The sequence below is a fragment of the Motacilla alba genome, chromosome 22 (assembly GCF_015832195.1).
Source record: "Motacilla alba alba isolate MOTALB_02 chromosome 22, Motacilla_alba_V1.0_pri, whole genome shotgun sequence".
NCBI lineage: Eukaryota > Metazoa > Chordata > Aves > Passeriformes > Motacillidae > Motacilla > Motacilla alba.
Genome location: NC_052037.1, coordinates 1833800 through 1860210, shown reverse-complemented (window position 1 = coordinate 1860210; position 26411 = coordinate 1833800). Strand labels below are relative to the sequence as shown.

General features: G+C 64.8%; 4 protein-coding genes across 7 annotated transcripts; 2 read left to right on the top strand and 2 right to left on the bottom strand.

Annotated features, from left to right (window-relative positions):
* Nucleotides 1-120: 120 nt before the first annotated feature.
* On the top strand, nucleotides 121-2462 carry LOC119710909 (fumarylacetoacetate hydrolase domain-containing protein 2-like). Its single transcript, XM_038160438.1, has 8 exons — nucleotides 121-160; nucleotides 579-760; nucleotides 1183-1399; nucleotides 1471-1530; nucleotides 1694-1856; nucleotides 2001-2109; nucleotides 2178-2265; nucleotides 2341-2462. Exons 2-8 carry the CDS (start codon nucleotides 582-584, stop codon nucleotides 2401-2403), a joined length of 879 nt encoding a protein of 292 aa, XP_038016366.1. The 5' UTR covers nucleotides 121-160; nucleotides 579-581; the 3' UTR covers nucleotides 2404-2462.
* On the bottom strand, nucleotides 2460-9676 carry LOC119710908 (glycerol-3-phosphate acyltransferase 2, mitochondrial-like). Of its 4 annotated transcripts, XM_038160435.1 has the most exons (18): nucleotides 9653-9676; nucleotides 9045-9127; nucleotides 8320-8436; nucleotides 8175-8248; nucleotides 7214-7324; nucleotides 6958-7086; nucleotides 6258-6357; nucleotides 6053-6186; nucleotides 5878-5977; nucleotides 5589-5795; nucleotides 5198-5308; nucleotides 4794-4879; nucleotides 4075-4709; nucleotides 3175-3719; nucleotides 2975-3095; nucleotides 2826-2876; nucleotides 2680-2735; nucleotides 2460-2604 (listed from the first exon to the last, which is right to left on the bottom strand). In XM_038160435.1, exons 2-18 carry the CDS (start codon nucleotides 9057-9059, stop codon nucleotides 2488-2490), a joined length of 2709 nt encoding a protein of 902 aa, XP_038016363.1. In that variant the 5' UTR covers nucleotides 9060-9127; nucleotides 9653-9676; the 3' UTR covers nucleotides 2460-2487. The 4 variants fall into 4 exon arrangements, 2 of the variants coding, with proteins under 2 accessions (XP_038016363.1, XP_038016365.1); XR_005259636.1 differs by lacking the exon at nucleotides 2460-2604 and having other exon boundaries at nucleotides 2684-2735; nucleotides 3175-3300; nucleotides 3381-3719; ... (3 more) ...; nucleotides 6053-6357; nucleotides 6958-7324; XR_005259637.1 differs by lacking the exons at nucleotides 2460-2604; nucleotides 2680-2735; nucleotides 2826-2876 and having other exon boundaries at nucleotides 3083-3095; nucleotides 3175-3300; nucleotides 3381-3458; ... (4 more) ...; nucleotides 6053-6357; nucleotides 6958-7324.
* Nucleotides 9677-10460: 784 nt separating this feature from the next.
* ELMOD3 (ELMO domain containing 3) lies at nucleotides 10461-16457 on the bottom strand. The gene is made up of 10 exons (XM_038160538.1): nucleotides 16226-16457; nucleotides 15877-15946; nucleotides 15541-15603; nucleotides 15233-15324; nucleotides 15025-15148; nucleotides 13753-13875; nucleotides 13064-13194; nucleotides 12494-12570; nucleotides 11866-11993; nucleotides 10461-11404 (listed from the first exon to the last, which is right to left on the bottom strand). Exons 1-10 carry the CDS (start codon nucleotides 16304-16306, stop codon nucleotides 11250-11252), a joined length of 1044 nt encoding a protein of 347 aa, XP_038016466.1. The 5' UTR covers nucleotides 16307-16457; the 3' UTR covers nucleotides 10461-11249.
* Nucleotides 16458-17144: 687 nt separating this feature from the next.
* RETSAT (retinol saturase) lies at nucleotides 17145-23224 on the top strand. Its single transcript, XM_038160498.1, has 11 exons — nucleotides 17145-17421; nucleotides 17735-17917; nucleotides 18456-18700; nucleotides 19177-19378; nucleotides 19686-19883; nucleotides 19977-20096; nucleotides 20717-20855; nucleotides 21000-21109; nucleotides 21382-21548; nucleotides 21920-22079; nucleotides 22455-23224. Exons 1-11 carry the CDS (start codon nucleotides 17247-17249, stop codon nucleotides 22598-22600), a joined length of 1845 nt encoding a protein of 614 aa, XP_038016426.1. The 5' UTR covers nucleotides 17145-17246; the 3' UTR covers nucleotides 22601-23224.
* Nucleotides 23225-26411: the final 3187 nt, after the last annotated feature.

Sequence of the window (26411 nt, the reverse complement as noted above, 5' to 3'; positions counted from 1 at the left end):
TCATTGGCTCCCATTGACAATCTGGCCCCGCCCTTCGCGCGCTCCCATTGGGCGGTCCGAAGGGGGCGGTGGCTTTCGGGAGGGCGGGGGCGGCACGTGACGTCGCACGTGACCGGGCGGGGCCGGCAGCGCCCCCTGGCGGAGCGGGGGAGCAGCCGGTGTGAGACCCCCGGGACCGGGGGGGAACGGGGGGAGGGGGGTCCCGGGAACGGGGGAATGCCCGGGAACGGGGGCTCTGGGAACGGGGGGATCCCCGGGACCGGGGGACTCTGGGAATGGGGAGATCCCCGGGAACTGGGGGAGTCTGGGAACGGGGGGATCCCTGGGATTGGGGGAATGCCCCGCAACGGGGGGGGTCTGAGAACGGGGGGTCTGGGAACGGGGGGATCCCCGGGAACGGGGGCTCTGGGAACGGGGGGGATCCCCGGGAACGGGGCTCTGGGAACGGGGGCCCGGTCCAGGGAGCGGGAGCGCAGCCCGGGGCCGCGGGGATTGCGGGGATCGCCGCTGCGGCGGTGTGGGATCCCGGGACCGGGGGGCTCCCCCGGGGCCGCGCTCACCCCGAGCCGCTGCCGCAGGCGATGCGCGGGGCGCTGCGGCTGGTGCGGTTCCGGGGCGCCGCGGGCGGGGGGCCCCGGCTCGGGCTGGAGGAGGCGCCCGGGGGGGACCTGGTGGATCTGAGCGCGGCCGAGCCGGAGCTGCCCCGCTCCATGCGGGAATTCCTGGAGATCGGCCCCCGCGGGCTGGAGCTCGCCCGGAGGTGGGTGAGGCCAAGGGCGACCCCCAAAGGTGGGGGACCCCCCAAAGGTGGGCGCTGCAAAAGCCGGCTCCCCCCCGGCGGTGGGGGAGCCACCAAAAGGAGAGGGAGCCCCAAATGGGGGGGTATCCTCGTGGATCCCCACAGGAGTGGCCACCCAAACCTGCGCGGTGCCATGGACGACCCCACAGTGGGTTCCCCCCAGCAGCCGGCCCCCCAAAAAGGCGGGCACTCCACGGGTGACCCCCCCCCCCACCACGTGTGACCTCCAAGAGAGCCTGACCCCAGCGAGCGGGTCCCCTCGACTGTGCACACCCCGAAAGGAGAGTCCCTAAATACAGCCGGCCCTTCTGAAGACCCCCAAAAGCGCGTTCCCCGGGAAAGGGGCGCCCCGATCATCCCCCCCGGGGGTCGTGTCCCCACAGGGCGCTGCAGTCGGGGCGGCACCGCGTGCCCCGGGCGGCCGCGCGGCTGCTGGCCCCCGTGGGGGACCCCCAGAAGGTGATCTGCGTGGGGCTCAACTACCACGACCACTGCCAGGAGCAGGGCGCCAAGGTGCCCCGGGAGCCCCTCATCTTCAGCAAGTTCCCCAGCGCCATCGCCGGGCCCTTCGACGACATCGTGCACCCCCAGGACACCAGCGTGGGTACCCCGGGGTGCCCCCGCGGGGACAGCCCCCCGGGACGGCCCTCGCAGCCCCTCTGTCCCCGCAGGAGCTGGACTGGGAGGTGGAGCTGGCTGCTGTCATCGGGAAGAGGGGGCGGCACATCGAGGTACCCCCTGCCCCCCCTCGGGGCTCCTTGGGAGTGTCCCCAACTCGGAGGCTCCCTGGGAGTGTCCCTGCCTCAGGGGCTCCCTGGGATTGTCCCCCTGGGAGGGTCCCCTGTGAGTGTCCCTGCCTCGGGGGTCCCCCGTGAGTGTCCCCGCTGTCCCCAGGAGGGGCAGGCGCTGGAGCACGTCCTGGGCTTCACGGTGGCCAACGACGTGAGCGCCCGGGACTGGCAGATGCGGCGCAACGGGCGGCAGTGGCTGCTGGGGAAAACCTTCGACACCTTCTGTCCCCTGGGGCCGGCCATTGTCACCAGGGAGGCGGTGCCAGGTGCGGCAGGGATGCGATGGCACCGTGCCCCTTTCTGGGCTGGCGCTGCTGCCGCCGCAGCCCCGTGCTCCCCGTGGTTTCCCCCACGCTGGGGTCAGGGTGGCACTGTCCCCGTGTCCCCCCTCCCCGTGTCACCTCCCGCAGATGTCCACGACCTGCGGATCCGCTGCAGCGTCAACGGGCAGCGCATGCAGGACAGCAGCACCCGCCACCTCATCTTCGGGGTGCCCGCCCTCGTGGCCTGGGTGTCCCGGTAGGAACGGGGGGCCTGGGGACCCCCAAAGCCCAGGGGGCCGCGGCTGACCCCTCCTGTGCCCCCAGGTTCGTGACACTGGTCCCTGGGGACGTCCTGCTGACGGGCACCCCCGCGGGAGTGGGGGTCTTTCGGAACCCGCCCGTTTTCCTGAAGGTGAGGGGCAGTGGGGGCTCGGGGGGGACGCGGGGGACCCTGTGGGGACGGGTGCCAGCGTGTCCCCCCTCGCAGCGCGGCGACGAGGTGCAGTGTGAGATCGAGGAGCTGGGCACCATCTGCAACAGGGTGGTGTGACGCTGGGGAGGCGCCCGGGCCCCCCCGGGGTCAATAAATGCACGAGGAGCCACTGGTCACCGCGCCCGTTTATGGGTCTGGGGGCTACAGCTGCGTGAACTGCTGGATGAAGGCTGCCAGCCTCTCCCGGTTGGAAGCAGACTGGAAAGGCTGGGAGAGCTGCAGGGCGGGTCCCACGGGGGTCTGCAGCTCCTCCAGCACCTGGGGGGGCACGGGGAGGTCAGGAGGGGAGAGGGGGGCAGCGAAATGTTGGGGGGCTGGGGGCACTGTGCTTACCCCCATGTCCTTGAAACTCTGCAGGGAGCTCAGGGCCAGGCTCCTGTCGGGATACCCTGTGGGGAGAGAGATCCCCAGGGAACCCCCAGCCTGGCTCGGGGGTCACCACAAGGAAGCCCCCCCCCCCTTCCCTTGCCTTGACTCACCATCCTCATCCTCGGCCAGGAATTCCAGCAGTGCCTCCACGCAGTCTGCCTCTGCAGTGGGGAGGGGTGTCAGATCCCCCCTGTGGGGCTGCAGCCCTGCCCCAGGGCCCCAGGGAGTCCCGAGGGGTTCCCCAGGCTGGGGGTCCTACCGGGCTGGGGCCAGGGGGGTCTCTGCAGGAACTGCACGGCGCGGCCGTAGGTCTGCAGCACGGGGCTCAGCAGGCGGCAGAGGAACAGGAGGAAGCCGGGGAAGCTCTGGGGCTCGCGGAGCTGTGGGGGGCACACGGCCAGGTTTGGGGGAGACCACCCTGCCCCCAGCCCGGGGGGCAGTGGGGGACCCCCCCAGTACCTTGTAGCACTGCTTGGGGACGCCGTGCTCGCTGTCGCTGTCGCTGTCATCGGTGAAGAAGCCCAAGGAAGGTCCCCGCCAGCAGCGCCGCGGGGCCACGTCACAGCCCCAGCGCTCACCCTCGGCCTGCGGGGACAGCAGCTGGCACCTCACCTCGCTGCCACCCCGGCCCTGTGCCCCAGCAGAGGTCCTGGGGTGTCGCCCACCTCCTCCTCCTCCAGCAGCCCCCCCAGGATGAGCTTGTCCAGGATGTCCAGGCTGTGGCAGTCGGGAGGCTGGCAGGGCTGGGGACACAGCAAAGGGGTGACAGGCCAGCCCTGTGCGACAGGCCACACCCCTGTCCCCACCCAGAGCCCCAGCAGGGCTGGGGATGCCAGGCCAGCCCCGTGTCCCCACCTGGAGCCCCAGCAGGGTGGGGGGCAGCAGCTGCAGCAGCTCCAGGATCTTGTGGAGCAGCTCGTCCCGGCTCAGCACGATCCTGGTGAGGCTGGAGGGCGGCCCCAGGATTGGCAGCACCTCCAGCAGCAGGGCACGGATGGCACAGGCTGACGGGACAGGGGTGTCACCAGCCCCAGAATCACTGCATACCCCAGCACCCCTGACCCCTGGCATCCCCGATCCCCCCATCCCCGTTCCCCAGAGCCAATAATCCCCTGCATGCCCAGTTTCCCCGGTGCCCCTGTATCCCCAGTGTCATCCTCCCCCTGGCATCCCCGATCCCTGGTGTCCCAAATCCTGTCACCGACCCCCACGGTACAAACACCACCCCTGGTGTTCCCCGAACTGCAGCCACCGCCCCTTCCCGCTGTCACCATCCCCCGGTGCCTCTGGGCCCGGTGCCACCGATTCCCACGCCAGCCCTGTCCCCGGCGCCACCGGCGTCACCCTGTCCCCACTCACCGCCCACGGCCTCCCCGGCCAGGTGGTGCCGGACGCCCCCCGCCAGCCAGCCCAGCCGAGCCCGGGCCGCGGCGCCGGGGCGGCCCCGGGGGGGCTGCAGCAGGCGCAGGCTGTGCCCCACCAGCGCCCGCAGCTGCCCCGAGAAGCCCACGGCCCGGCCCCGCAGCAGCAGCTGCTCCAGCAGCTCCCAGAAATCCCACATCAGCCGGGGCAGCAGCAGCACCTGCGGAGCACCGGGATCCTGCTGGGAATGCTGCCCTCGGGGCAGGGGGAATCCCACCGGGAATGCTGCCCTCAGGGGAGGGGGAATCCCACCGGGAATGCTGCCCTGAGGGGAGGGGGGACGGAACCCTTCTCCCACCTCCTGGTGCCTGTGGAGCAGCAGCGCTGCAGTGATTCCCACGGCTGTGACGGCGCAGCAGGCTCTGGAATCTGCAGCGGGGGAGAGGCACTCGCTGTCCGGGGGGATCAACCTCCACCCCACTCCCGAGCAGGGAACGCCATCCCGAGGGATGCGGGGACCCCCGGGCCCCCCCTCACCGCTCAGCGCGTGCAGCCCCAGCGCCGTCACCAAAATCTCCTCTTCTGTCCCCAAAGTGGGACCCGAAGTCCCCACGGTCCCCACATCCAGCGGGCTGGAGCCGGGATGAGAGGGGTGAGGAGAGAGCCGGGAGCAGAGAGCCAAGGGGAACTCTGCCCCCGGGGGCTCGGCTCCTCACCGCCTGCCCAGGATGGTGGGAAGCAGCAGCTGCTCGGGATGGCTCCCCGTCAGGACTGGCCTGACCAGGTTGTTGTCCAAAAATTCCTGGGGATGAGGATGAAGGAGCCTGTGGGTGCTCACAGCACCAGGAGCTCCCCCGATCCCTGGATCCCCAGGGCTGGGAGGAGCATGGATTTCCCCGGTATGGATTCCAGATCCCCCCAGGGAGCCCAAACCCCACCAAGATCCCAGGAAGAGTCCGGGATGGATGCAGGGGAGGGATGCAGGGGGTGGATGCAGGGGGTGGATGCAGGGGATGGATGCAGGGGGTGGATGCAGGGGATGGATGCAGGGGGTGGATGCAGGGGGTGGATGCAGGGGGTGGATGCAGGGGGTGGATGCAGGGGATGGCAGCCGCCGTACCCGTAAGGAGAAGGGCTGAGAGAAATCCACCTGGGCACAGCCAGGGCGCCGGCAGAGCAGGGCCTGGAATGCCGCCCGGAGACACGAGCCGACCCCGAGGGGCTGAGGGGGCTGCCAGGAGAGGCCATCGAGGGATTCACGGCACATTTGGGGATGCCACTCCCCGGGGATGCTCCCAGAGATCTGGGCTATGCTCTCCCTGGGGATCCTCCCAGGGACTGGGGGGAACAGTGCTTCCGGGAGGTTCTGGGGAACGCTGATCCCCAGGGACAGTGCCAGGGATCCGGGGAGCCCCAATGACCCCCCTGACCCCCGGGATTGAGGGGAACGCTGATCCCCAGGGACAGTGCCGGGATCCGGGGAGCCCCGCTGGCCCCCCTGCCCCTCTCACCGCTGCGTCCCGCTCCGCTCTGCCGGGAGCCAGGTCGTAGGTGATGCCCACGGGCACCAGCAGCACGTCGGGCACGGCGCCGTCCCGCAGCGCCCGCAGCAGGCGCAGCAGCCAGCGCCGGGCGGGCTCCGCCAGCCGCAGGGCAGCCCAGGGCTCCTCCAGGAACAGCACCAGGGGCTGGCGGCTCCGCAGCACCTCCTGGACGTACTGGGGAGAGACTGGGAGTACTGGGAGCTGCCAGCACCTCGCGAGCGCTCCAGGGGGATCTGTCGGCCCGAACTGCACCTACCGCGTCCAGCACAGCCCCAGGGAGCCCCTCATCCCGGGCACTCCGCGCCGGCGCCATTCCTGAAGGCAGGAAAATCCCTCCCAGGCGCTGGAGCAGGGATCTGGCGAGGGAAGGACACCGTGGGCGCCCCTGCAGGGCCCTGGAGCCCCGGGGAGCAGCCGGGGCGCTGCCTTACCGCAGGCGGGGGCCGGCCGCGGGGCTCACAGCCACCCTGGGCAGCCCGATGCCCTGGGACAGCAGCAGGAAGGACAGCAGGGGCCCGTCCAGCGGGGACTGGTGGCTGCACAGGAACACCAGCGGCACCTCGGGCTGCAAGCAAGGGATCCCGGGGTGAATTCCCGGCGTGCCAGGGGCTGGGAGGGCCCGGGCGGGCTCCCTACCGTCCTGGCAGCTCGCAGCACCATCTCCAGCTGCCCCCGGTGCAGCTGCACGCCCAGGAACAGGCGGGTCAGGAGCTTGGGGAGCAGCCAGTGGCACAGCCTGTGGGAAAACTGGGAGTCAGGAGCTCTGCTGTGCACAGGGCTCCCCTAAACCACAAACCCTCCCTGCCTCAGTTTCCCCAAAATCCCTGCTCGAAATGGCCACTTGTATCACGCCTGAAAGGCTGTGTGTGACGAGACATCCTCCTTCCCACTGGCAACCAGAGCTGCCGTCGGGAATCCTGCATTCCCTCCGTCTTCCTGTCCCACTTTGGAATCCCCAAATGCTCTTTCTCCCAGCCCTTCAACAGCTCAAAAGTACTCCCTGTTCCCACTGGATCAGACAAGCAACGCAGCCACGATTCCCAGCAGCCAGGGGTGGGATGGGGAAGGGAAAAGTGAAGTTTACTCTGCTTCCCTCCCTCCTGTGGGGTTTGGATTTTCCCACTCCAGCTCCTCACAAGGAATTGGGGGAATGGCCCACAGAGGACCCCGAGGGCAGCCAGCCAAAGGATCCCAAAATATCCCCCAAAATCCCAGAATACCCCAAGAGGATCCCAGGAAACCACCCAACGGATCCCTGTGCATCTCCCCAAATCCCAGAATACCCCAAGAGGATGTGTATCCATCCCCCAGAGAACTTCCCCACAAGATCCACAACCTCAGCAGCAGAGGGGAGAGCGGGGCCTGGATTTCCCCCAGGATCTGGCAGACCTCCTCCTTCCAGCGCCGCTGGGATCCCTCGTCCCCTCCGGAGCCAGGCTCCCGGCCAGAGGCAGCGTCCTGCACCCTGGGGACAGCAGGGCAGGGGAGCACCCGGCAGCCCCGTGGTGGGGCGCAGGGAGCCTCGCTGGGTCCCCAAGGGATCCCCAGGGCTGGGGCCAGCCCCTCCAGCCCCTCCAGCCGCTCCCACCCACCTCCTGCTGCTGCAGACCCGCGCCAGGAGCTCCCCGGGGCTCTCCGCTGGGATTTTCCACTCCCAGGCTGCCAGGAACCCACAGACCCTCCGGACCAGCCAGCCCCGGAACCTGGAGGGGACACACGGTGACATCCTGGCCGGGGGGGCTCTTCCACCAGGATCAGAGCCCCCCAGCCTGCCTCTCTGCCACATTCAGGACATTTCTCCCCATTTCACAGCTGGAAATGTCGAGGATTCAAACCCGGGATTCCCAAATCACGGAGATTTCCCAATCTATCCCCAAAGCTGCGCTGAGGGCAGGGTGGGAGGGAGCTCTGGGACATCCCAGAGTGCAGGAAGGGCTGAAGTGGGGCAGGGGAACTGCATTCCCTGTGATCCAAATGGATTCTCCCAAATGTTCTAAAGCTGAGGCTGGGAACATCCGGAACTGAATGGAGGATAATGACCCGACTTGGGAAGGAGGAAAGCAAAAAACAGATAATCCAGGAATTACGCCCCAAAATCCCCAAATCCAGGGATTACTCCCTAAAGGGGAGTGGAGCTGGAGCGACCTGGCACCTCAAGAATGAAAACACCTGTAAAAGGCTCTGAGGCAGCTCCTGCCCAGAGGAAAAGGGGGGATAACCACAATTCTGCCTTTCCTGCTATTTTTCCTTCTAGGGGGAAGTGGCTGTTCTCCCTTTTCCCTGTGAGCCAGAGAGAAGAACAACCCTGCACCTCCCCGCTCTTCCCACCAAGGCTCCAGACAAAGGCATGACCCCAAATCCCCCATCCCATGGCTGCAGCTCAGCCCCAGCCCTCGGAGGCGCCACTTCCAGCCTCCCAGCGCCGATCAGCGAGCTCGGGGTGCCCCGAGGAGGAGCAGGGAGGGTGCACAGGGCTTCCCACAGGCATGCTGGTGAAACACGGCGGGGAAAGCGCCGAGCAGGGCTTCCTGCACACAGCTCCTCCCTCCTCACCGCGTGTCCGCCTCCGTCACCCGGCTGGCGTCGCGGAACCCGAGAGCCGCGAGGTCCTCGGGGTAGAATCCATCCTGGCAGGAAAAACGGGATCAGCCCCTGCAGGTGCAGCCCCCCGGCCTCCCGGGACCCCAGACTCTCCTACCCAGCTCCTGGGGGTGCAGGTCTGGCAGCAGCGCCCCGAAACCGGCCGGTGGTACTTGCCCAGGAAGGGGACGAACACGTCCAGCTTCAGGCCCGAGGGGCTGATCCATGCCTGGGTCTGAGCGGGGAATAAAAACGGGAAGGGGCGTCTGGGAATGCCAAACGTGGGTGGACACACCCCAAAACGTGCTTGTGATGAGGGCGGGGGGCTTCAGTAATGGCAAGGAGTAAAGGAATTTTAGCTGGGACAAGCTGGTGGCACTTTTTGGTGACTGTGTGGTTGCAGGGGAATTAAGCTGGTGCTGGGGGATCAGCACCCAGGCACCGGGTTTTCCCTCCCTCAGAGACACAGATCCAGTGGGATTAACCCAGATCCAGTGGGATCAGCTGGGAAATATGGGCCTGAGCGGGCTCAGTGGGATCTGGGGACACCCCAGACTCCTCATCAGCCCTTTCCACCCCCACCTCCAGAGTCAGGGGGCACCCTGGAACACTGGGAGTCCAATTCCTTGGCCCCCAAATCAGGATCCCCCCTCCCTTTCTGAGGGGTGGGGCTAACAAATTCTACTTCCTGAAAACTAAGGGGGAAAAAAATCAAATTTGGTTTAAAATATAGCTGGGGTAAACAAAAAGAACGGGGAAAATGAGGAGAGACCCCGGTATGATTTGGAGGGGATTCATGAGGGGCAGGCTGGCGGCACAGAGGGTCCCTGTGGTGTCACATACCCTGGGGGTCGTCATGGCTGGGGGGTCACCCCCAAACTGGGCAGAAGAAGAAGCACTGCTGCTCGAGGGTCCTGGGAAAAATCCTGCAGACACAAACAAACTCCTGTGGAACTGGGGGCGGTTGAGGGGTTACACACCCCACATACCCTACAGGGAGTCTGGGGGGTTACACACCCCAAATACCCTACAGGATTTGAGGGGTTACACACCCCAAATACCCTACAGGATTTGAGGGGTTATTCACCCCACACTGACCCCTCACACCCCAAATCCCCTACAGGGTTTGGGGGGTTACAAACCCCACGCCGACCCCTCTCACCCCACATCCTCTACAGCATTTGAGGGTTACCCACGCCACATCCCCCAGGGCATTTGAGGATTTGCCCCTGCCCACCCTCACGGGCCCGCCAGGCCCAGCTCCGCACAGGCCCCGCAGTCCCGCGGGGTGAACCCGGCCCGGCCCGGCCCCGCTCAGCCCGGGGGCTCAGCCCGGGAGCTCAGCCTGGTGTCTCGGCCCGGGGTCTCTCCCCGGGGGCCCAGCCCGGGGGTCGCAGCCCCTCCGCCCCAGGGCGCTCGGGGGTCGCGGCCCCGGCCCCGGCCCCGCTCACCGCAGGCCCCGCGCTCGGCCCGGCCCGGCCCCGCTCCGCCCCCGGGCGGCCCGGCCGGAACCGGGCGCGGGACAGCCCCCGGGGGGATCCCCGTCACCCCTGGGCTCCCCAAATCCCAACACCGATGCGGGCACCGCCAGCCCCGCCGTGCCCCCGGCCCGTCCCTGTTCCCCCGGGGCCGGTCGCCACCCCGGGGCCAGGGGCCAGCACCCCGTGCCGTGCCCAGCTCTGCCCGTCCCTTCCCGTCCCCTCCCGTGCCGTGCCGTGCCCAGCTCTGCCCGTCCCTCGCCTCCAAACCCCCGGCGCTGCCGCTGCGGAAAGGCCCAAACGGCCCCGGGGGGACAGGGGTGACCCTCCGGGTCACCTGCGGAGGGGCGGGGGCCTCGCACCTCCGGGACCACCCCTGGAAAAGGGGAAAAAAAAGGGAGAAAGGAAGAGGGGAGAGGAAAAAGGCAAACAAACAAACAAACTAGGAAAAGGGTGGTGGAGCCTCTTTCCCTTTTCTTGTCTCTTTTTTCCTCATCTTTTTCTTCCTCCTTTTTTCCTTGTCCTTTCTTGGGTTTTTTCCCTCCTTTTTTCTTGTCTCTTTGCTTTTATTCTCCTTTTATACCATCCTTTTTCCATTTTTTGTCTTTTCCATCCCTCCCTTATCCCTGATCCCAGATACCACTCCCAAATGTGTCCCCACAAGTGCAAGACTGCCCCGACCCCCCCACCACATCTTTGTTCCCCCAAAACACCTGAAAAGGATTCCCCCTCCAATTTCCACAATAACTCAAGATCAGGAGAGCAAACTCCAACTCCAGGCTCTTTTTTCTCCATTTATTTTATTTTGTTTTCCATCCAGGAGCATTCCCAGCCCCCAGGAATCATCGCCCTCTCAGGGGGGCTGGGACCACAGCGTTCCCTTCTCCCCCAGCTCCCACCTCTCCAAACCCCTCATTTCTCTCTGGGTTTGGGCTTTGGGGGCTGCTTTTACCCGTTTTTAGGGGCCTGGGGACATTCCCAAGCACTGGTCCCGAGCTCCCAGAGGGAATAACCCTTCCCCTCCTCCTTGGAGCTCTCAACCCTCGTTCCTCCAGAGCACCTTTTTCAGCCCAAAGTGGACTCTGGGCACCCCAGTTCCTTCCTTCCCTCAGACACAGAGGCCAGTGGCACATCAAAACCCTCTTTGCCACCAGAGCCCTCGTCTCCCCCCTTTAATACCTTCTTTGGGTGCTGACAGCCCACGGTGACCCGGGGGCTCTGACACTGCCCCCCAAAGCGGGGGATGCCCATTCCAGGCGCTGCTGGGGCCGGGATGGGATCCAGGAACCCAGCCCCACCTTCCAGCTCCGCCTGGGACCCAGCTGGGACCCGGGGTTTGGGGTGGAGATGGGGACTATCCCAGCGCCAGGCTCACGGAACCTCCTGCTCCACCACCACCTCCTCCTCCTTTGCTTCCAGAAAGTTCCACCTGGAGCAGGCAAAATCCCGGCTCCGTGACCTCTCCCGGCCCTTCCCGAGCCCCCAGAGCAGGGGAGCACCGGTGTGTGTCCCCCCCAGGGCTGACCCCCGGCAGAATTCCCTGCACTGCTCCCACTCTGCGTCAGAGCAGTCAGGAGTCTCCCTCCGGCTCCACCCCCGCGTCACAAATGCTGCTGAAGTGCGTCTGGGAGGAGGGAGGGGAGGGAGGCCGAAGGCCACGGCTCAGGTAGGCTTCCAGGGATTTCAGCAGCTGCCTCGGCCTCTTTTTGGTGGATAATTCCAGCTCTGGAAAGGTCAGAGGGGGAAGAGGTTGAGGGGAGCAGGCCTGGATGGTGCCAAGGGTCCAATACATCCTGACATTTTCCCTGGGGAAGGGGCACGCTTGTGCTTCCCTTGGGAGGAGGGAGCACAGTGCCAGCCTGAGCACCCCAAAATTGGAGTGCAGGGAGGATGGGGTGCCAGCTGGATCCTGATCTCTGAGGGATGCACTACTCCCACTGACAGCAATCCCCTCTGGAGTCAGTAATCCATGGACAGGGGCTCAGCTATGGCTCCCTGCCTGTGGAGCAGGGAATGTCCCCACCTGTCACCCACCTCGAGCATCCCCCTGGGGTGGAAAATGGGAGTAAAAACACCCCTGGGATAGGGAAAACTGTAAAAACCTCAGTGTGGGGATGAAACTGGGAATGTTTGTGCGTTACGGCCCGTGTCATCGGGCTGGGCAAGGAGAAGCTGGGAGGACGAACCCTTGAGGAAGAAGCCAGCGTTGGCCACGGTGCCGTGCTGCTGCTCCCAGAGGCGGGACAGGCGCAGGAAGGCGGCGGCGTAGAGGTCGTTGAGCACCCCGATCACCTGCTGCCGCCGGTTGCACTCCCTGCACGGGGAGCACAGACATCACTGACCATCCGAGGTATCAAAAAGTCTTTAAAAGTGTGGTTTAGGGCCTGCTCGTCCAGCCAAGCTAGCAATGGGTTGCAAGTTCCCATGCGGAACGATGTTGGGAGTGAAGAGTCCGTTAACACGGACACCTGCTCTTGGAGAGATGTAGAAATCTGCACTTCCATGAACAACAGGTCTGTCCCATGAAAATCCACTAGGGAAATATGTAAACGCTTGTAGATGGAGAGATCCTTACCCACACAGGCACTTTTAAACCAATTAACTGATAGCAAGAAAACCAGCAGCCAACTGGAGCTACAGGCGCGGTCTGTGAGAGCTGCACAGTGAGAGTTATGTGAATGAAGAATTGGCTTTCCTGCAGGAAGAAACCGAGTCCCCTCTGATTATTATTACAGCAGGAGAGGGCTCAGCCACCTTCTGGGCAGGGGAACAACCCGGGGTGCAGCCTGAGACCCCGAAACCACCCCTGCTCACCGGGAGAGCCGCTCCTCCTGCAGCGCCTGGATGACGATCCGCGTGATGTTCACGGACATGATGCAGAAGGGAAAGTTCTGGAAAACAACCACAATTCCAGCACTGAGGAAGCTCAGCTGGAAAACCCTCCTCCCCTCTGGCACCTGTGGCCCCTTGACACTGCATCCACGAATCCACGGGATGGATCCACGGGATCCACGCTGGGATAACAGCCCTACAGACCCAGGCTGGGGCGGATGCTGAGGGCTGAGCCTATCTCGCAGCCAGGCCTAAACCCGGACTAAAATGTCCCTACTCACTCCCATTTTCCTGTTGCCCAACTCTCCAGCCTGTCTATCCCGCTCCAAGCCACGATCAGATCCCTAAAATCCCACTCCCAGCATAAACACAGCACTTGGAGCTCTGCTCCAGCCTGGATCGGGGCTCATGGCCACCACCTTCTTCCCCTCATGGGCACGAGGTGCTTCAGCATCCCAAAAACCTCAGAAGAGATGTTTTTTGTTCTTCCCCTTCCCAGAGCATGGGGAATTCCAAGGCAGACCCCCTGGCAGGGAGGAGGGAAGGCCATGCCTGGGTTTCATGCTGGGAGAGCTGGAAAATCTCCCGTGCCAGCGGCAGCGTGCGGGAATCCAGGACAAAGAACAGGATCTGCATCAGCCCCAGCATTCCTGTCCCACGCAGGTCAGTCCCGGGATCTGCACCTGGGAAGGTGAGCGACAGCCTGGAGTCACCCCCTGCCACCCTCCCACTTGCACTGTGTGCTCCCTGTACTCCCTGTCTCTGCACCTCCAGAGTCCAGCAATCCTGGGGAAACCCTTTCCCGAGGGCATTTCCCTGAGGGCATTCCCTGAGGACATTAACCAACCCCTGCCCCACCCCAGCGCTCCCATTCCCACACCCTTGCAGCAATCACCAGCTGTTCTAGCAACGGGTACTGGGATGACCCAGCCAGCCAGCCCAGATATGGCACTGGGGCCAGTTTGGTTTAATTCTTCCATGGACAAAGGGACTGAGAGTGCCCCTGGGAATCTTGTAGGGATTTGGAGAGAGTGGGAGGATTGGGGGAGACCAAAGTCTGGGGTCGGTTTTGGGGTCCAAGCAGGACATTGAGGTGCTGGAGCACGTCCAAGGGAGGCCAGTGGAGCTGGGTCTGGAGCACAGGGAGTGCCTGGGGGAGCTGGCACGGAATGGGGAGGTGGCAGGGGAGGTTTGAAGGGGTTTTGGGGATTCCCCAGGCAGAGGGCTGCTCCCCGTCCTACCCTGGAAGCCCAGCTCCTCCCAGTGTGCCCCGTAGCGCGGGCAGCCCAGCCTGGAGCGCGTCAGCTGCCGGTAGATGGTCTGCAGGATCCGCATGTGCACCCGCTCCGAGTCATCCAGGGCGCCTGCGGGGAGGGAGCCAGCACCCAGCTGCCTCAGAGCCCTCCTGGCGTCTGGCAAACATCCCTCGGTGCCCCAAGAACACCCCTCGGCCCCCAAAAGCATTCCTTGGTGCCAAAAAAACACCTCACGTCCTCCAAAAAAAACCCCTTTACCTAAAAACGCCCCTTGGCATTGTAGCAGCCAAACCTATGCCCCACGGGACCCTAAAAATCTCCCCCGTTTCTCAAAAACACCCCTCAGCACCCAAAAGATGCCTCTTGGCGCTCAAAAGACCCCAAACTCACCCCTCAACACCCTAAAACCCCCACAGTGCCCAGAAAACATCCCTCAGTGCCCAAAACCAAACCCACACCCTCACAGCACCTAAAAGCACAGCTTGGCACCTTAAAAACCCCCTCGGTGCCCAGAAAAGGCCACTCGGCCCCCAAACCCACGGGCCCAGGGTTTCCCTGCGTGTGTGCCCCCTCAGGCCGAGGGAGCGGGTGATTCCCACCCCATCGGCACCAGGGGCAGAGCGGCCCTGGAGCCAGAGCTGCCGTCTGGAGCCGAGCCCGGAGGGAGCAGGGATGCGATCCAGCGGGGCTCCAAGGGCACCCCGCGGCCACTCACAGAGTGCCACACTCACAGCGTGCCACACTCACACTGTGCCACACTCACAGCGTGCCACACTCACACTCACACTGTGCCACGCTCACACTGTGCCACACTCACAGCGTGCCACACTCACAGCATGCCACACTCACACTCACACTGTGCCACACTCACAGCGTGCCACACTCACACTCACACTGTGCCACGCTCACACTGTGCCACACTCACACTGTGCCACGCTCAACTCACACTGTGCCACACTCACAGCGTGCCACACTCACACTCACACCGTGCCACGCTCACACTGTGCCACGCTCACACTGTGCCACACTCACACTGTGCCACGCTCAACTCACACTGTGCCACACTCACAGCGTGCCACACTCACACTCACACTGTGCCACGCTCACACTGTGCCACACTCACAGCGTGCCACGCTCACACTCACACTGTGCCACACTCACAGCGTGCCACACTCACACTCACACTGTGCCACGCTCACACTGTGCCACGCTCAACTCACACTGTGCCACGCTCACACTGTGCCACGCTCAACTCACACTGTGCCATGGCCAGCGCCAGCTCCCGCTCGGCGCGGAGCTGCGGGCGCAGCCGGGGCGGCCCTCGGAGGCAGCGGAGCAGGGCGGCCAGGATCCCGCGGCGCCCCGGAGCCCCGGCCTTCCCCTGCGGGAGAAACAGCCCGAAGGCTCAGGCAGCGCGGGCAGGGCAGGGGCAGGGCTGGTGCCCCGCTCCCGAGCCCGGCCGTACCCGGCTGGAGGAGAGCTCCGCGCTCTGGAAGTGCTGCAGCGCCTCGGTGAAGGAAATCGGAGGGGGGGCCGCGCCTGAGGTGCCCCCCAGCCCTGCAGGGAGGCAGGGAGCGGGTCAGAGCCCCGCGCAGCCCCGATTTCACCCCCGGATTCACCCCGGCTCCAGGAGAACGAAGCCGGGGGGGACAAGGGGAAAATGGAACCGCCCGCCCCTCCCTGCCCTCCACCCCAAATAACGCCCCCGCTTCGCCCCCAGCCGTCCTGCCCCCCTGGGAAGGATCCTTCCCCCTTCCCTGCTAGTCCCAGTACCTGACTGGATCTCCTCCAGAGCCTCCCACTCCTCCCGGGCCCGGCGCTGCTCCTCGCTGATCCCTGCCCGAGGGAAGGGGCACAGCGGTCACATCTGGGGGGCAGCCCCCAGCCCCGCTCAGTACACCTGGGGCTGTGTTTGCCCCTTTCCAAGGAAAATCCCAACCGGAGCCACCCCGGGCACCACGAGGTTTGTCTCGGGTGAGTTTGGGGAATGAGCTGGCACCAGATGGATCTGACTGAGACATCCCCCCGTGCGTGATCCTTGGGGGCTCGCAGGTGACTCTCCCACCAGGAAACGCCACGGTTGATCCAAGGGAAGCAGGGAAAGCTCACCAGGCTCTGGGGGCTGCCCCGCTCCGAGCACCAGCTCCTGCAGGACGCCTCCCTGCCCCAGAGCTGCAATCTGGGGGGAACAAACACGGTGTCACCCCCCGCGGCACACCCCAGACACCAGCCCACCCCGAATTCCAGGCTTTCCCCCCAGGGAACAGCCCCCGTGCCCCCGGGAAGGCGGCTCAGGCCCCTTCAGGGCGGGTCTGTACCCTCAGGACGATTTTCTGTGGTTGTAACGGTAGAAATGGAGCAGTGAGGGGGAGAGTGGGGGGCTGGGACCCCTGGGGAGGGGGCCCCGCGGGTCTCGGCTGGGGGGGCTCCGGCGGGACTCGCCCGCAGAGGAACTTGCCGGGGGCACAAGGCGCTGCCGCTCCTCCGGCCGCTCCTCCGGCCGCTCCCCCGGCCGCTCCGAGCCCCCGGCGCCGCTCATGGCCTGCGGGAGAGAAGGGGGCCGGCTGGTGGGCACGGGGGCGACTGGCACCCCCACAGCCACCCCATCCCCGGCCCCTCAGGAGCCTGCTGCTGCCCTCAGCCCCTCAGGAGCCGCTCAGGAGCCCGTTCCAGCCCCTCGGGAGCCCGTTCCAGCCCCTCAGGAGCCGCTCAGGAGCCCGTTCCAGCCCCTCAGGAGCCCGTTCCAGCCCGTTCCAGCCCGTTCCAGCCCCTCGGACCCCTCGGACCCCTCAGCTCCCCCAGCCCGAGGCCGCCGCGCTGCACGCCGGGAGCTGTAGTCCGCACATCCGCCCGCCGGGGGGGCGCGCGGGACTACAATTCCCCGCGTGCACCGCGCGACGCTGAGGCGGAGGCGCGTCCGTGTGGGCGGGGCCGAAGCGGCGGAGCTGGAGCGGGGCTGGCGCGGAACGGGGCTCGGGGCCACCGGAGCCTGCAGCGGGGCGACCAGTCCCGGCCACCAGTGCCCGCTCCCAGCATGCCAGTGCCACCTCCCCTTATCCTAGTGCCACCTCCCGGTGTCGCCAGCTCCTGGTGCCCAGTGTCAGCTCTCACTTCCCAGTCCCAGCTCCCGGTGCCCAGGACCAGCTCCCGGTGCTCAGTGCCGCTCCCCAGTCCCAGCTCCCGGTGCCCAGTCCCAATTCCCAGTGCCCAGTCCCATTTCCCAGTGCAAAGTCCCAGTCCCAGCTCCCGGTGCCCAGTCCTAATTCCCAGTGCCAAGCCCAGCTCTCAGCTCCCGGTGCCCAGTCCCAGCTCCCGGTGCCCAACGCCACTCCCCAGTCCCAGCTCCCGGTGCCCGCCCCCGCTCCTCCCCGCGGTGCCCCCGCCCCGTCCCGGAGCCACCCCCGTGCCCGCTGTTCCCGTTCGCCCGTGCCCGCCGCCGTTCCCGGCTCCGCGGGGCAGAGCGCGGCTCCCGCAGCACCATGGGGCCGCAGGCGCTGCTCTTCCTCGGCGCCCTCCTCCTCCTCCTCCTCGTCCTCCTGTCCCTCGTGCTCCTGCGGGGCTCGGGCAGCCGCAACCCTTTCGCCGCCGACAGCCGCCGCCCGCCCGGCCCGCTCGTCACCGACAAGGCTGTGCGCAGGACCGTGGTCAAGACAGGTACGGGACCCCGGCGGGATTACACCCGGGGCGCCATCGGTGCCATCCCCCCAGGGTGGATCACCCCCCGGGACAGCACCCCGCCGGGCTGGCGGCGCCCCCGGAGCGGCACCCCCCAGGGTGGCACCCCCCAGTGTCACGGACCCCCCCAGGGTGGCATTGTCCCCCCAGTGTCACGGACCCCCCCAGGGTGGCATTGTCCCCCCAGTGTCACGGAGGTGGCATTGTCCCCCCGCGGTGCCAGCTGCTGGCGGCGGTTCCGGGGGTGCCCCTGCCGCGGGGTGCCCCCGGTGACGCCCCCCGTTGCCCGCAGTGTTCTCGGCGGAGAAGGTGCCCCCGGCGCTCGATGCCATCGTGGTGGGCAGCGGCATCGGGGGCCTGGCGGCCGCGGCGCTGCTGGCCAAGGCGGGCTGGCGGGTGCTGGTGCTGGAGCAGCACGGCAAGCTGGGCGGCTGCTGCCACACCTTCACCGAGAAGGGCTTCGAGTTTGACACCGGTAATTCCCCGGGGCCGAGGGCGGGCACGGGACACCCTCGGGGCGGGAGCTCCTCCGCACGCTGTTACACGAACCATTTTGCTGCTCTTCGCCCCAAAACCCTCTGGGTGCAGGACACCGAGCCCCCACATTCCCCAGAGCCCCCCCCATTTCCCAGAGCCCCCCACATTCCCCAGAGCCAGCCCCCAGCCCCCCTGGCTCCCGGCGGGGGATGTCACCTCAGGACACGTCTTGTGGCAAGACAAAGTCCGGCCCTGCGTGAGCCCGAATCGCCGGGATTGATTATTTACAGCAGAGATGGACAGCAAAGTGTAACAAAACCCCAAAATTTCCAGCTAAAAGCTCTGTGTCAGTGCCATTCACCCTGGCTGCGAGGCGGGTGCACCCCAGATTTTCCCTTTCCCTTCCACGTGGAGCTGATGGGGTGGGGATGGATAAATGAGAGGTGGGTTTGGTGTGTCCTGGGGGGGGAAATGAAAGAAAAGGTGAGAATAAGGGGAAAAAGAGGAAAATAAAGGAAAAAAACTGTCTATTTTAGGGATCCACTATGTGGGGCAGATGCAGGAGGGCTCCCTGATGCGGTTCCTGGTGGACCAGCTGACAGATGGGCAGCTGGAGTGGGCCCCGCTGCCGGCCACCTACGACGCCGTGGTTTTGGGGGACCCCCAGGGCGCCGGCAAGACCTTCCACATCCATTCTGGGCGGAGGGAATATTTCCAGAGGCTGAAGGAGCAGTTCCCCGGGGAGGCGGCGGCCATCGACGAGTTCCAGCGGCTGGTGAAGGTGGGGTGACACCAGGGGAGCTTGGATCAGGGGGGCCACACAACCTGGGGAGCCCCCCTGGCAGCTGGATGCTGGGCACCCCCAGGGGATGGCGGCATCACCCCAAAAGCATTGGGAAACACCAATCTCAGGCAAAACGCCCCTTTCTGCCTCAAAAAGGCAGCAGCACGGACGCTTTGGGGCAGATTTCTTCAAGGAAGAAGTTCTTTAAGGAGCTGGGGCAGAGTCCTTTCAGGAAGCTTTTCTCAAGAACCGTTTTTTGGGGAAGTTTTTTGGGAGGGCCTCTCTGGAGGAGTTTCAATGGGGAAGCTTTTTTTGCAGAAGCTTCTCTTAAAGGAGGTTTTTGAGGGCAGGTTTTTGAGGGAGCCAGTGCTCCCCTTGCCCACAGCTCCCCAGGCTGCCCAGCAGTGAATTTAAGAGGAAAAAATGCTTTGGAGCACCTCTGGGGCGTGTCTGAGCCCCGGCTCTCCCTGCAGAATGCCAGCCGTGGGGTTGTGCTGCTGGGGATCCTGAAGATGCTCCCGAGGTTCCTGGCCAGGCTCCTGGTGTGCTCCAGGCTGCTCCCACGCCTCTGCTCCTTCTCCCAGCTGGCCTCACGCAGCCTCAAGGAGGTGGTGGATGGTCTCACCCCCAACCCCGAGCTCCGGGCTGTCCTCTGCTACATCTTCCCCACCTATGGTAGGTGACCAGGAGGCCCTGGGATGATGGTAAACCCTTTAGAAACAGAAAAAAGGTAAGAACCCCCTTTTTTGGGAGGTTTGCAGGGATGTTCTGGTGGATGCCTCGCCAGCATCCTCGTCCCCGAGTCGCTGGCAGGTGACATGTCCCATTGCTCATCTCCATCCCTTTCCCTCTTCACCTTCCCCCTGGGGTGACATCACTCCTGCACGAGGGAACGCACAAAGCGTTCCTCACCCGAAAACGTTTGGGATAAGCTCCAAACCCACGACCTGCCCAAGCCCACCTCGGCCCCCCCTCTTCCCAGGTGTGCTCCCCTCCAAGGCCAGCTTCTCCATGCACAGCATCCTGGTGAACCACTTCCTGCACGGCGCCTGGTACCCCAAGGGCGGGGCGGGGGAGATCCCCTTCCACACCATCCCCGTCATCCGCAAGGCCGGAGGCGACGTCTTCGGGAAGGCGCCGGTGCAGAGGATCCTGCTGGACGGGCAGGGCAGAGCCTGCGGTGAGCGCCTGGCGCGGGGCTGCTCCCGGAGCAGGACCTCATTCTCCCTTCCACCAGCACCTCATTCTCCCCGCTCTGGATTTCCCCTGCCAGGTGTGCGCGTCAAAAAAGGCCAGGATTCGGTGGATGTCTTGGCTCCCGTGATCATTTCGGATGCCGGGGTCTTCAACACCTACGAGAGGCTGCTGCCGGCGGAGGCGCGGGCTCTGCCGGGTGCGGCGTCAGCGCCGGGCTCCGCCGGGTGCCGGCGTTAATCCCGCCCTGAGCCTCGGGGAAAGCCGATCTACCCATTAACACCGGCAAAACCCCCGTCGCTGCTGTGCCACAGCCCGCGAAACCCAGCCCTGGCCCGCTCCTTTCTCCACGGGGGGTTTCATTCAGCTTAAATTAGTTGGCACAAATCGGCTCTAGTCGGGGAAATCCTGGTTCGGCGCGAGGATTCCCAGTGCAGGGCCCCGGAATTCCTGGGAGTTGGGGGAATGTCCTGGAAAATCTTCTGGAAAGGGGCATGGGGATGGGGGGAAGGGGACGGAGGTGCTTGGGAAGGGGCAGAGGTGGGTGGAAGGGGCAGAGGTGGAAGGGAAGGGTCACAGGTGGGTGGAAGGGTCACAGGTGGGTGGAAAGGGGATGGTTTGTGTGGGTGGAAGGGTCACAGGTGGGTGGAAGGGTCACAGGTGGGTGGAAAGGGGATGGTTTGTGTGGGTGGGAAGGGTCAGGGTTTGGTGGGAAAGAACCAGGATTGGAGAAACCACGTCTTTGCAGCCGAGGATGCTGGAAAAGCCCGATTTCCCCCAGAAATCAGACTAAGTGCCCTTTTTCCCTCCACGCTGCAGAGATCCAGTCCCAGCTCAGCATGCTGAGCCCCGGCGAGGGGGGCTTCACCGTCTTCGTCGGCCTCAGCGGCTCGAGGGAGGAGCTGGGGCTGGAGCCCACCAACTACTTCATGTACCCCGGGAATGACCTGGATGGAATGTAGGTTGGGCTTCACCTGGATGTGCTCGGCTGAGCGCGAGGAGATGGATTCCTGGGCAGTGACTCAGCAGTGGGGGTTTGGCCAAAGGAGGGTTCGGGGAAGCTGTGCCCTGAACCCCAGCTCAGCCCTTCCCTCTCGTGCAGGATGAGGCGCTACCTGGCTTCGTCCAGGGAAGAAGCTGCCAGCAACATCCCCGTGCTCTTTGTCACCTCGCCATCAGCCAAGGACCCCACCTGGGAAATGAGGCACCCAGGTGAGGCTGGCACCCAGCCACAGGTGCTTGAGAGGGGTTTCAAAGCTCCTGCTGGGGTTTGGTGGTCCCAAACAAGGAGCTTCCACTCGGCCACCCGCGGCCAAAGCTGGGCCGGGCTCATGGAATGCAGTCTTTGGGATGCCTGGATGAAGGACACGGAACCCCAAAGCCCTGGGGACATCCCCTGGGTTTGGATGGGGAGGGTTGGGGCAGCGACAGGGTGGGATGAGGGTGGGCAGAGGGACAAGCACCCCGGCCTTGTGCTCCTGCAGGTAAATCCACGCTGGCCATCGTCACCTTCGCCAGGTACGAGTGGTTCGAGGAGTGGAAGGACAAGCAGGTCCACAAGCGGGGGGATGACTATGAGGACCTGAAGAAGGCTTTTGTGGACGCCATCATGCAGACTGTCTCCAAGCTCTACCCTCGCATCGAGGGCCGGGTGAGGAAACTCGGGGTTCAGGGGTCCTAAACTCGGGGTTCAGGGGTCCTCCAGCTCCTCTCTGGGTCACCTCTCCCTACCCAATGACTATGGAGTCATGGAATGGTTTGGGCTGGAAAAGACCTGAAAGCCCATCCAGTTCCACCCTATCATGAGCAGGGACACCTTCCCCCAGACCAGTTTGCTCCAACCCCCACCCAGCCCGGGCAGACCTGGATGCCCATCCCAGGATGATCCTCCAGAACCATCCTGGCACGAAACCTGGCCAGAACCACCAGCCCAGGCCCTGCCAGGAAACCCGTCCCAGCTGCACCCGCAGGGCCAGGCTCCTGCAGAGCCCCCGCAGACCAGCCTGTCCCTGTGCCCCGCAGATCGAGTACCTGTCGGGCGGCACCCCTGTCACCAACCAGCACTACATCGGCAGCGCCCACGGCGAGTGCTACGGCGCCGACCACGGCATGGCCCGGCTGCAGGCCGAGGCCATCGCCGCCCTGCGCGCAGACACGGCCGTGCCCAACCTCTACCTGACAGGTGACAGGGCCACCGGCTCCTCAGAGGGGACAGCCCTGGGGAGGGGGCGCGGGCGGAGAAAACCTGACATGGAATAAAGGGAGAGCTGCTGTGGGGAAAGGGGACAAGGCCTGGAAAGGCAGGTCTGGGGCAGGAGGGAAGGGCTGCGCTCCCCCAGCTCTGGGGGGGTGTTTCCCTGCCCAGGCACGGTGGGGATTTCCTGCTGGAGATGAGGGAAGGGCAGACGGGGAGGGGGTGGAGGGTTCAGAGCCCAGGGATGGCGGGGGGCAGCTGGAAGGTGATGCCCAAAGCAGCACGGATGGTTGGCTGGGGTGGAGTGGGGAGCGAGGGCTGCTCACAGCGAGAGGGACCTCATCTGCTGCTCCCTCCTCTCAGGGCAGGATTTGTGCCTGGGGGGATTCATGGGAGCCCTGCAAGGAGCCATCGTCTGCGCCAGCACCATCCTCAAACGCAACCTGTACGCGGACGTGGCGAGGCTGAAGGTGCGCTTGGAGGCCACCAGCTCCAAGAAGGGAGACTAAAGCCTGCCATCCCGGCCCCAGGGACCCCCGCTCCCCAGCACAGCACCCCACCTCGCTCTCAGCTGTCACGCACCTGCAGCAGACCCGTCTCCGTGCCAAGCTGAGGGATTTCACCCAGGACGATGCCGTTCCCATTCCCAGACAGATTGTGTTGGGCCTTACCCCCACCAAAAAAAGGCACCCCCTTCCACCATCGTGTCCAGTGCTGCTGTCCCTGGCCATGAAGGGAGTCCCCAAGAGCTGTTGTGGCCAGGAGAGAAGTCAAGATAACCCCAAAACAGGTGGCACCAGCAGCTCTCGTGGCTGCCTGATCCCATCAGGATCACAGCCCCCAGCCAAAGCCCCCCTCCACCTGCAGCCCTGCAGCTGTCTGAGAGCCTGCAGGCTGTCCAGTGCTCCCAGAGTCATTCCTGGGAGCAGCAGGTCCCCAGCTCCCAGTATTCCCAGGGTTTGGGTGCTGCTCTCCCCCCGTTGCCCCAAGGCACGCGTGGCACAAGCTCGAGCTCCTTTGGCAGCAACAAAGGCCTTCTGTCTGCTGGTGAGAAAGCTTGGGAACAGGATGAAAGTCTCCGGATGGGAAGGGAAGCACGTGAGACTGGGAGTAATAAAGTAGTGATCATGCTGTGGGGTTTGTGCCTCATGGTGGGGCTGGGGGTTGTGAGGGGGAAGGGGAAGCAGAATGGAACGTGGAACAGAGTGGAAGGGGAAGGGAGCTGTGGCTCAAAGCCCATGAAGCTCACACGGCTATTCCAGACTTGGTCACAGCAGAAGTGCCCAGTGCCCACCAAAATCCCCTGGAACGCCTTTGTCCAGGTAAAGCAGCTGCTGGATGAGAACTTCCCACTTTTTGCTGGGTTTGGGCAGAATTGGGCGGGCACAGCACGAGGCTTTCAGCTGCTGCCAGTTAAATCTGGTTTCATTGTGGGTTTTGGTCCCTCCTTGGTCGCTTCCTCACTCCCCAGCTTCCCGCCACAGCCCTCCGTCCCAATTCCTTTATGCTCCATGCCTCTTTTGGTGCTTTCCTGCAGGTGTCTCTGCCTCAGGGTACAGCCCTGCTCATCCCCAGTGCCCCCATCTCTCCGGGGGTTTGTGCCCTGTGGAGTGCTGGGGCTGAGCCACCCTGAGTGCCACGACATGGGACACCACTGGCAGCAGATATTCCTCCCAGACACTAGCTGGGTGTCCATGAGCCCGTAAAAGCTGTCCTGAAACCCCCCCAGGGTGACATTTGGGGACAGCAAGCCCAGGGCAGGGCTGGAGGAGCCCAGCTGTGAGCTGCTGATGGAGCAAAACAGAGGCAGAGGCAGCTGCTGAGCAGGGAGCAGAGGGACCGAGCAGGGAACAGTGCGACCAGGGTGGAAAGCAGCCCTGGAAAGAGGCTTGAAGGCTGATCTGGCAAAGAGGATTAGATCACTGAGCAGAGAGATAATTCAGTGATGGGATGGAATTTGCAGAGAAGCTGAGCTCTGCCAGCAGAGATCACCCAGAGCCAGCCCCCTGGGGAAGCCACGGGCGCGGCAGGGAGCTGGGGAGGCTGCTCTGGGCACCTCCAGCCAGGTGAGACCCCACCTGCAGAGCTCCCCAAGCTCTGGCTCCAGCCCCAGAGGGATGTGGAGCTTCTGGAGCCAGTCCAGAGGAGGCCGTGGAGCTGCTCCAGGGCTGCAGCCCCTCTGCCATGGAGCCAGGCTGGGAGAAATGGGGGTGCTCACCTCGAGAAGGCTCCAGGGAGAGCTCAGAGCCCTGCAGGGCCTGAAGGGATCCAGGAGAGCTGCAGAGGGACTGGGGACAAGGCCTGCAGGGACAGCACACAGGGAATGGCTCCCAGTGCCAGAGGGCAGGGCTGGATGGGATCTTGGGAATTAGGAATTGTTCCCTGAGGGTGCCAGGCCCTGGCACAGGTGCCCAGAGCAGCTGGGGCTGCCCCTGGACCCCTGGCAGTGCCCAAGGCCAGGCTGGACACTGGGGCTGGAGCAGCTGGGACAGAGGGAGGTGTCCCTGCCGTGGCAGGGGGACACTGGGTGGGCTCTGAGGTCTCTCCCAAGCCACATCCAAACAGGACAAAGCAGGGCCAATGTTCCTGTCCCTCCTCTCACCCTGCAGGCTGTGATTAAAATCCTCCCTCAGCCCTGCCTCACTGCAGCCTGCTGCACACACGGGGGTCCTGAGGGGCAAAACCCGAGGGGCGACCAGCAGCAGCGTGCTCCCTGCCCCACCCAGAGAGAAAGGGACAAGTCACGGGAAAGGCAACCAAAAATTCCTCTGGGAAGGCGAGGGGCTCAACCTGGAGGCACCAGAGCTGCCGGGGAGAGGGTTTCACAAGCCAGGTCCTCTTCCCGGGGACCCTCTGCAGAGCAGAAACATCTGATTTAGGCCCAGAGCAGGGCAGTGACACCCAGCCTTCCCCAGCAGCTCTGGGGAGACCCAAACCTGCCCCTCCTCCTGCTCTTCTCACCCCAAAGAGCTCCAGCCTTGCAAATGCCATCTCAGCCCTGTCGGTGGTTTTTCAACCCACACAGATGGGCCCAGGCCACGGAATCGGTCATGCAGAGGCAAAGCTGATGTGTTTGCTTGGCTGGTGCCCTGCCCGTAAGCAAAATACCTGCTGTGAGACCAGCTCAGGCTCACCTGTTTGCTCAGGAGGCCGTGCAGGACTCAAAGCCCGCAGGAGGAGAAGATGAGATAAAACAAACCCCAGGGGTTAATGGGGTTTGCAGGCTGGGCTCAGCAGGGCCCAGCGTGGAGCTCAGGGAGCGGCTGGAGCAGCATTCCACAGAACCCTGCCATCATCTGGGGCAGGAAAGCCTGGGACCACCAAGCCCAGCCACCAGGCCAGCACTGGCCCGTGTCCTCATGTGCCACATCCACACAGCCGCTAACCCCCCAGGGATGGGGACCCCACCCCTGCTCAGGGCCTGCCCTGCTGCTTCCACAGGGGAATCTTCCCAAAATCCCACCCCAGCCTCTCCTGGCACGGCCCGAGGCCGTTTCCTCTCCTCCCGTCCCCTGCCAGCAGAGCCCAGCCCCAGCTGGGGAAGAGCTGCACTGTCCAGAGTGGCAGGAGGGCTGAAGGGCACAGCCCCAGCCCCGAGCCCACTCTCACCCAGTTCCTCTGGCGTGAGAGCTCCTCCACCCTCGGGGCCTCTGTGCCTCTATCGGAATGTCTCAACCCTGCCCCGATAAGCAGGGCCCAGCCCAGCTGGCAAGGCATTTCTGATTTCATTTGGCATGATTTCCACTCGTGGACTTTGCCTCCTGGGCAGCGGCCCCCACGTGAGCCCAGGGCACTCCCCAGCCCGGGGTGCCCCTCTGCCTCCTGCCCAGGGACAGCGCCTCACAGGGGCTTCCCAGCCCTCCCAGAGCGGGGTGGAGCGGGCAGGGGGCTCACGAGCTCTGGCAGCACAATGCAGAGTTTTTTTGGGAAATCAGAGCAGAGCAGTGCTTGAGCCCCTCACAGCAAGGCTTGGAACTGGGGGGGTCTGTGAAGTCTCTCCCAGCCCCACATCCCCATGGGAATCTTCCTGCCATCCCCCATTTTCACCCCCTTTTCCTCCTGCAGGCTGGCAGCAGCCCATCCCCAGGGACAACAGGGGCTCTCCCTGCTCCCAGCGGGACCGGAGGAGAGAGTGGAAGGCGGGATTTCCTCCCGGCAGGGAAAGGAGGGACTTTCTTCCGCAGGAAACACTCCCCAGAGCACCCTCAGCCTGCTCTGGGGACCGGGCACCCTCTCCTCCCCGTTCACACCACTCTTTCCCAGTCTCCCAGCTGCTGCTCGGGGGAGCTGGGACATCCTGGGATTGCCCTCTGGGGCTCT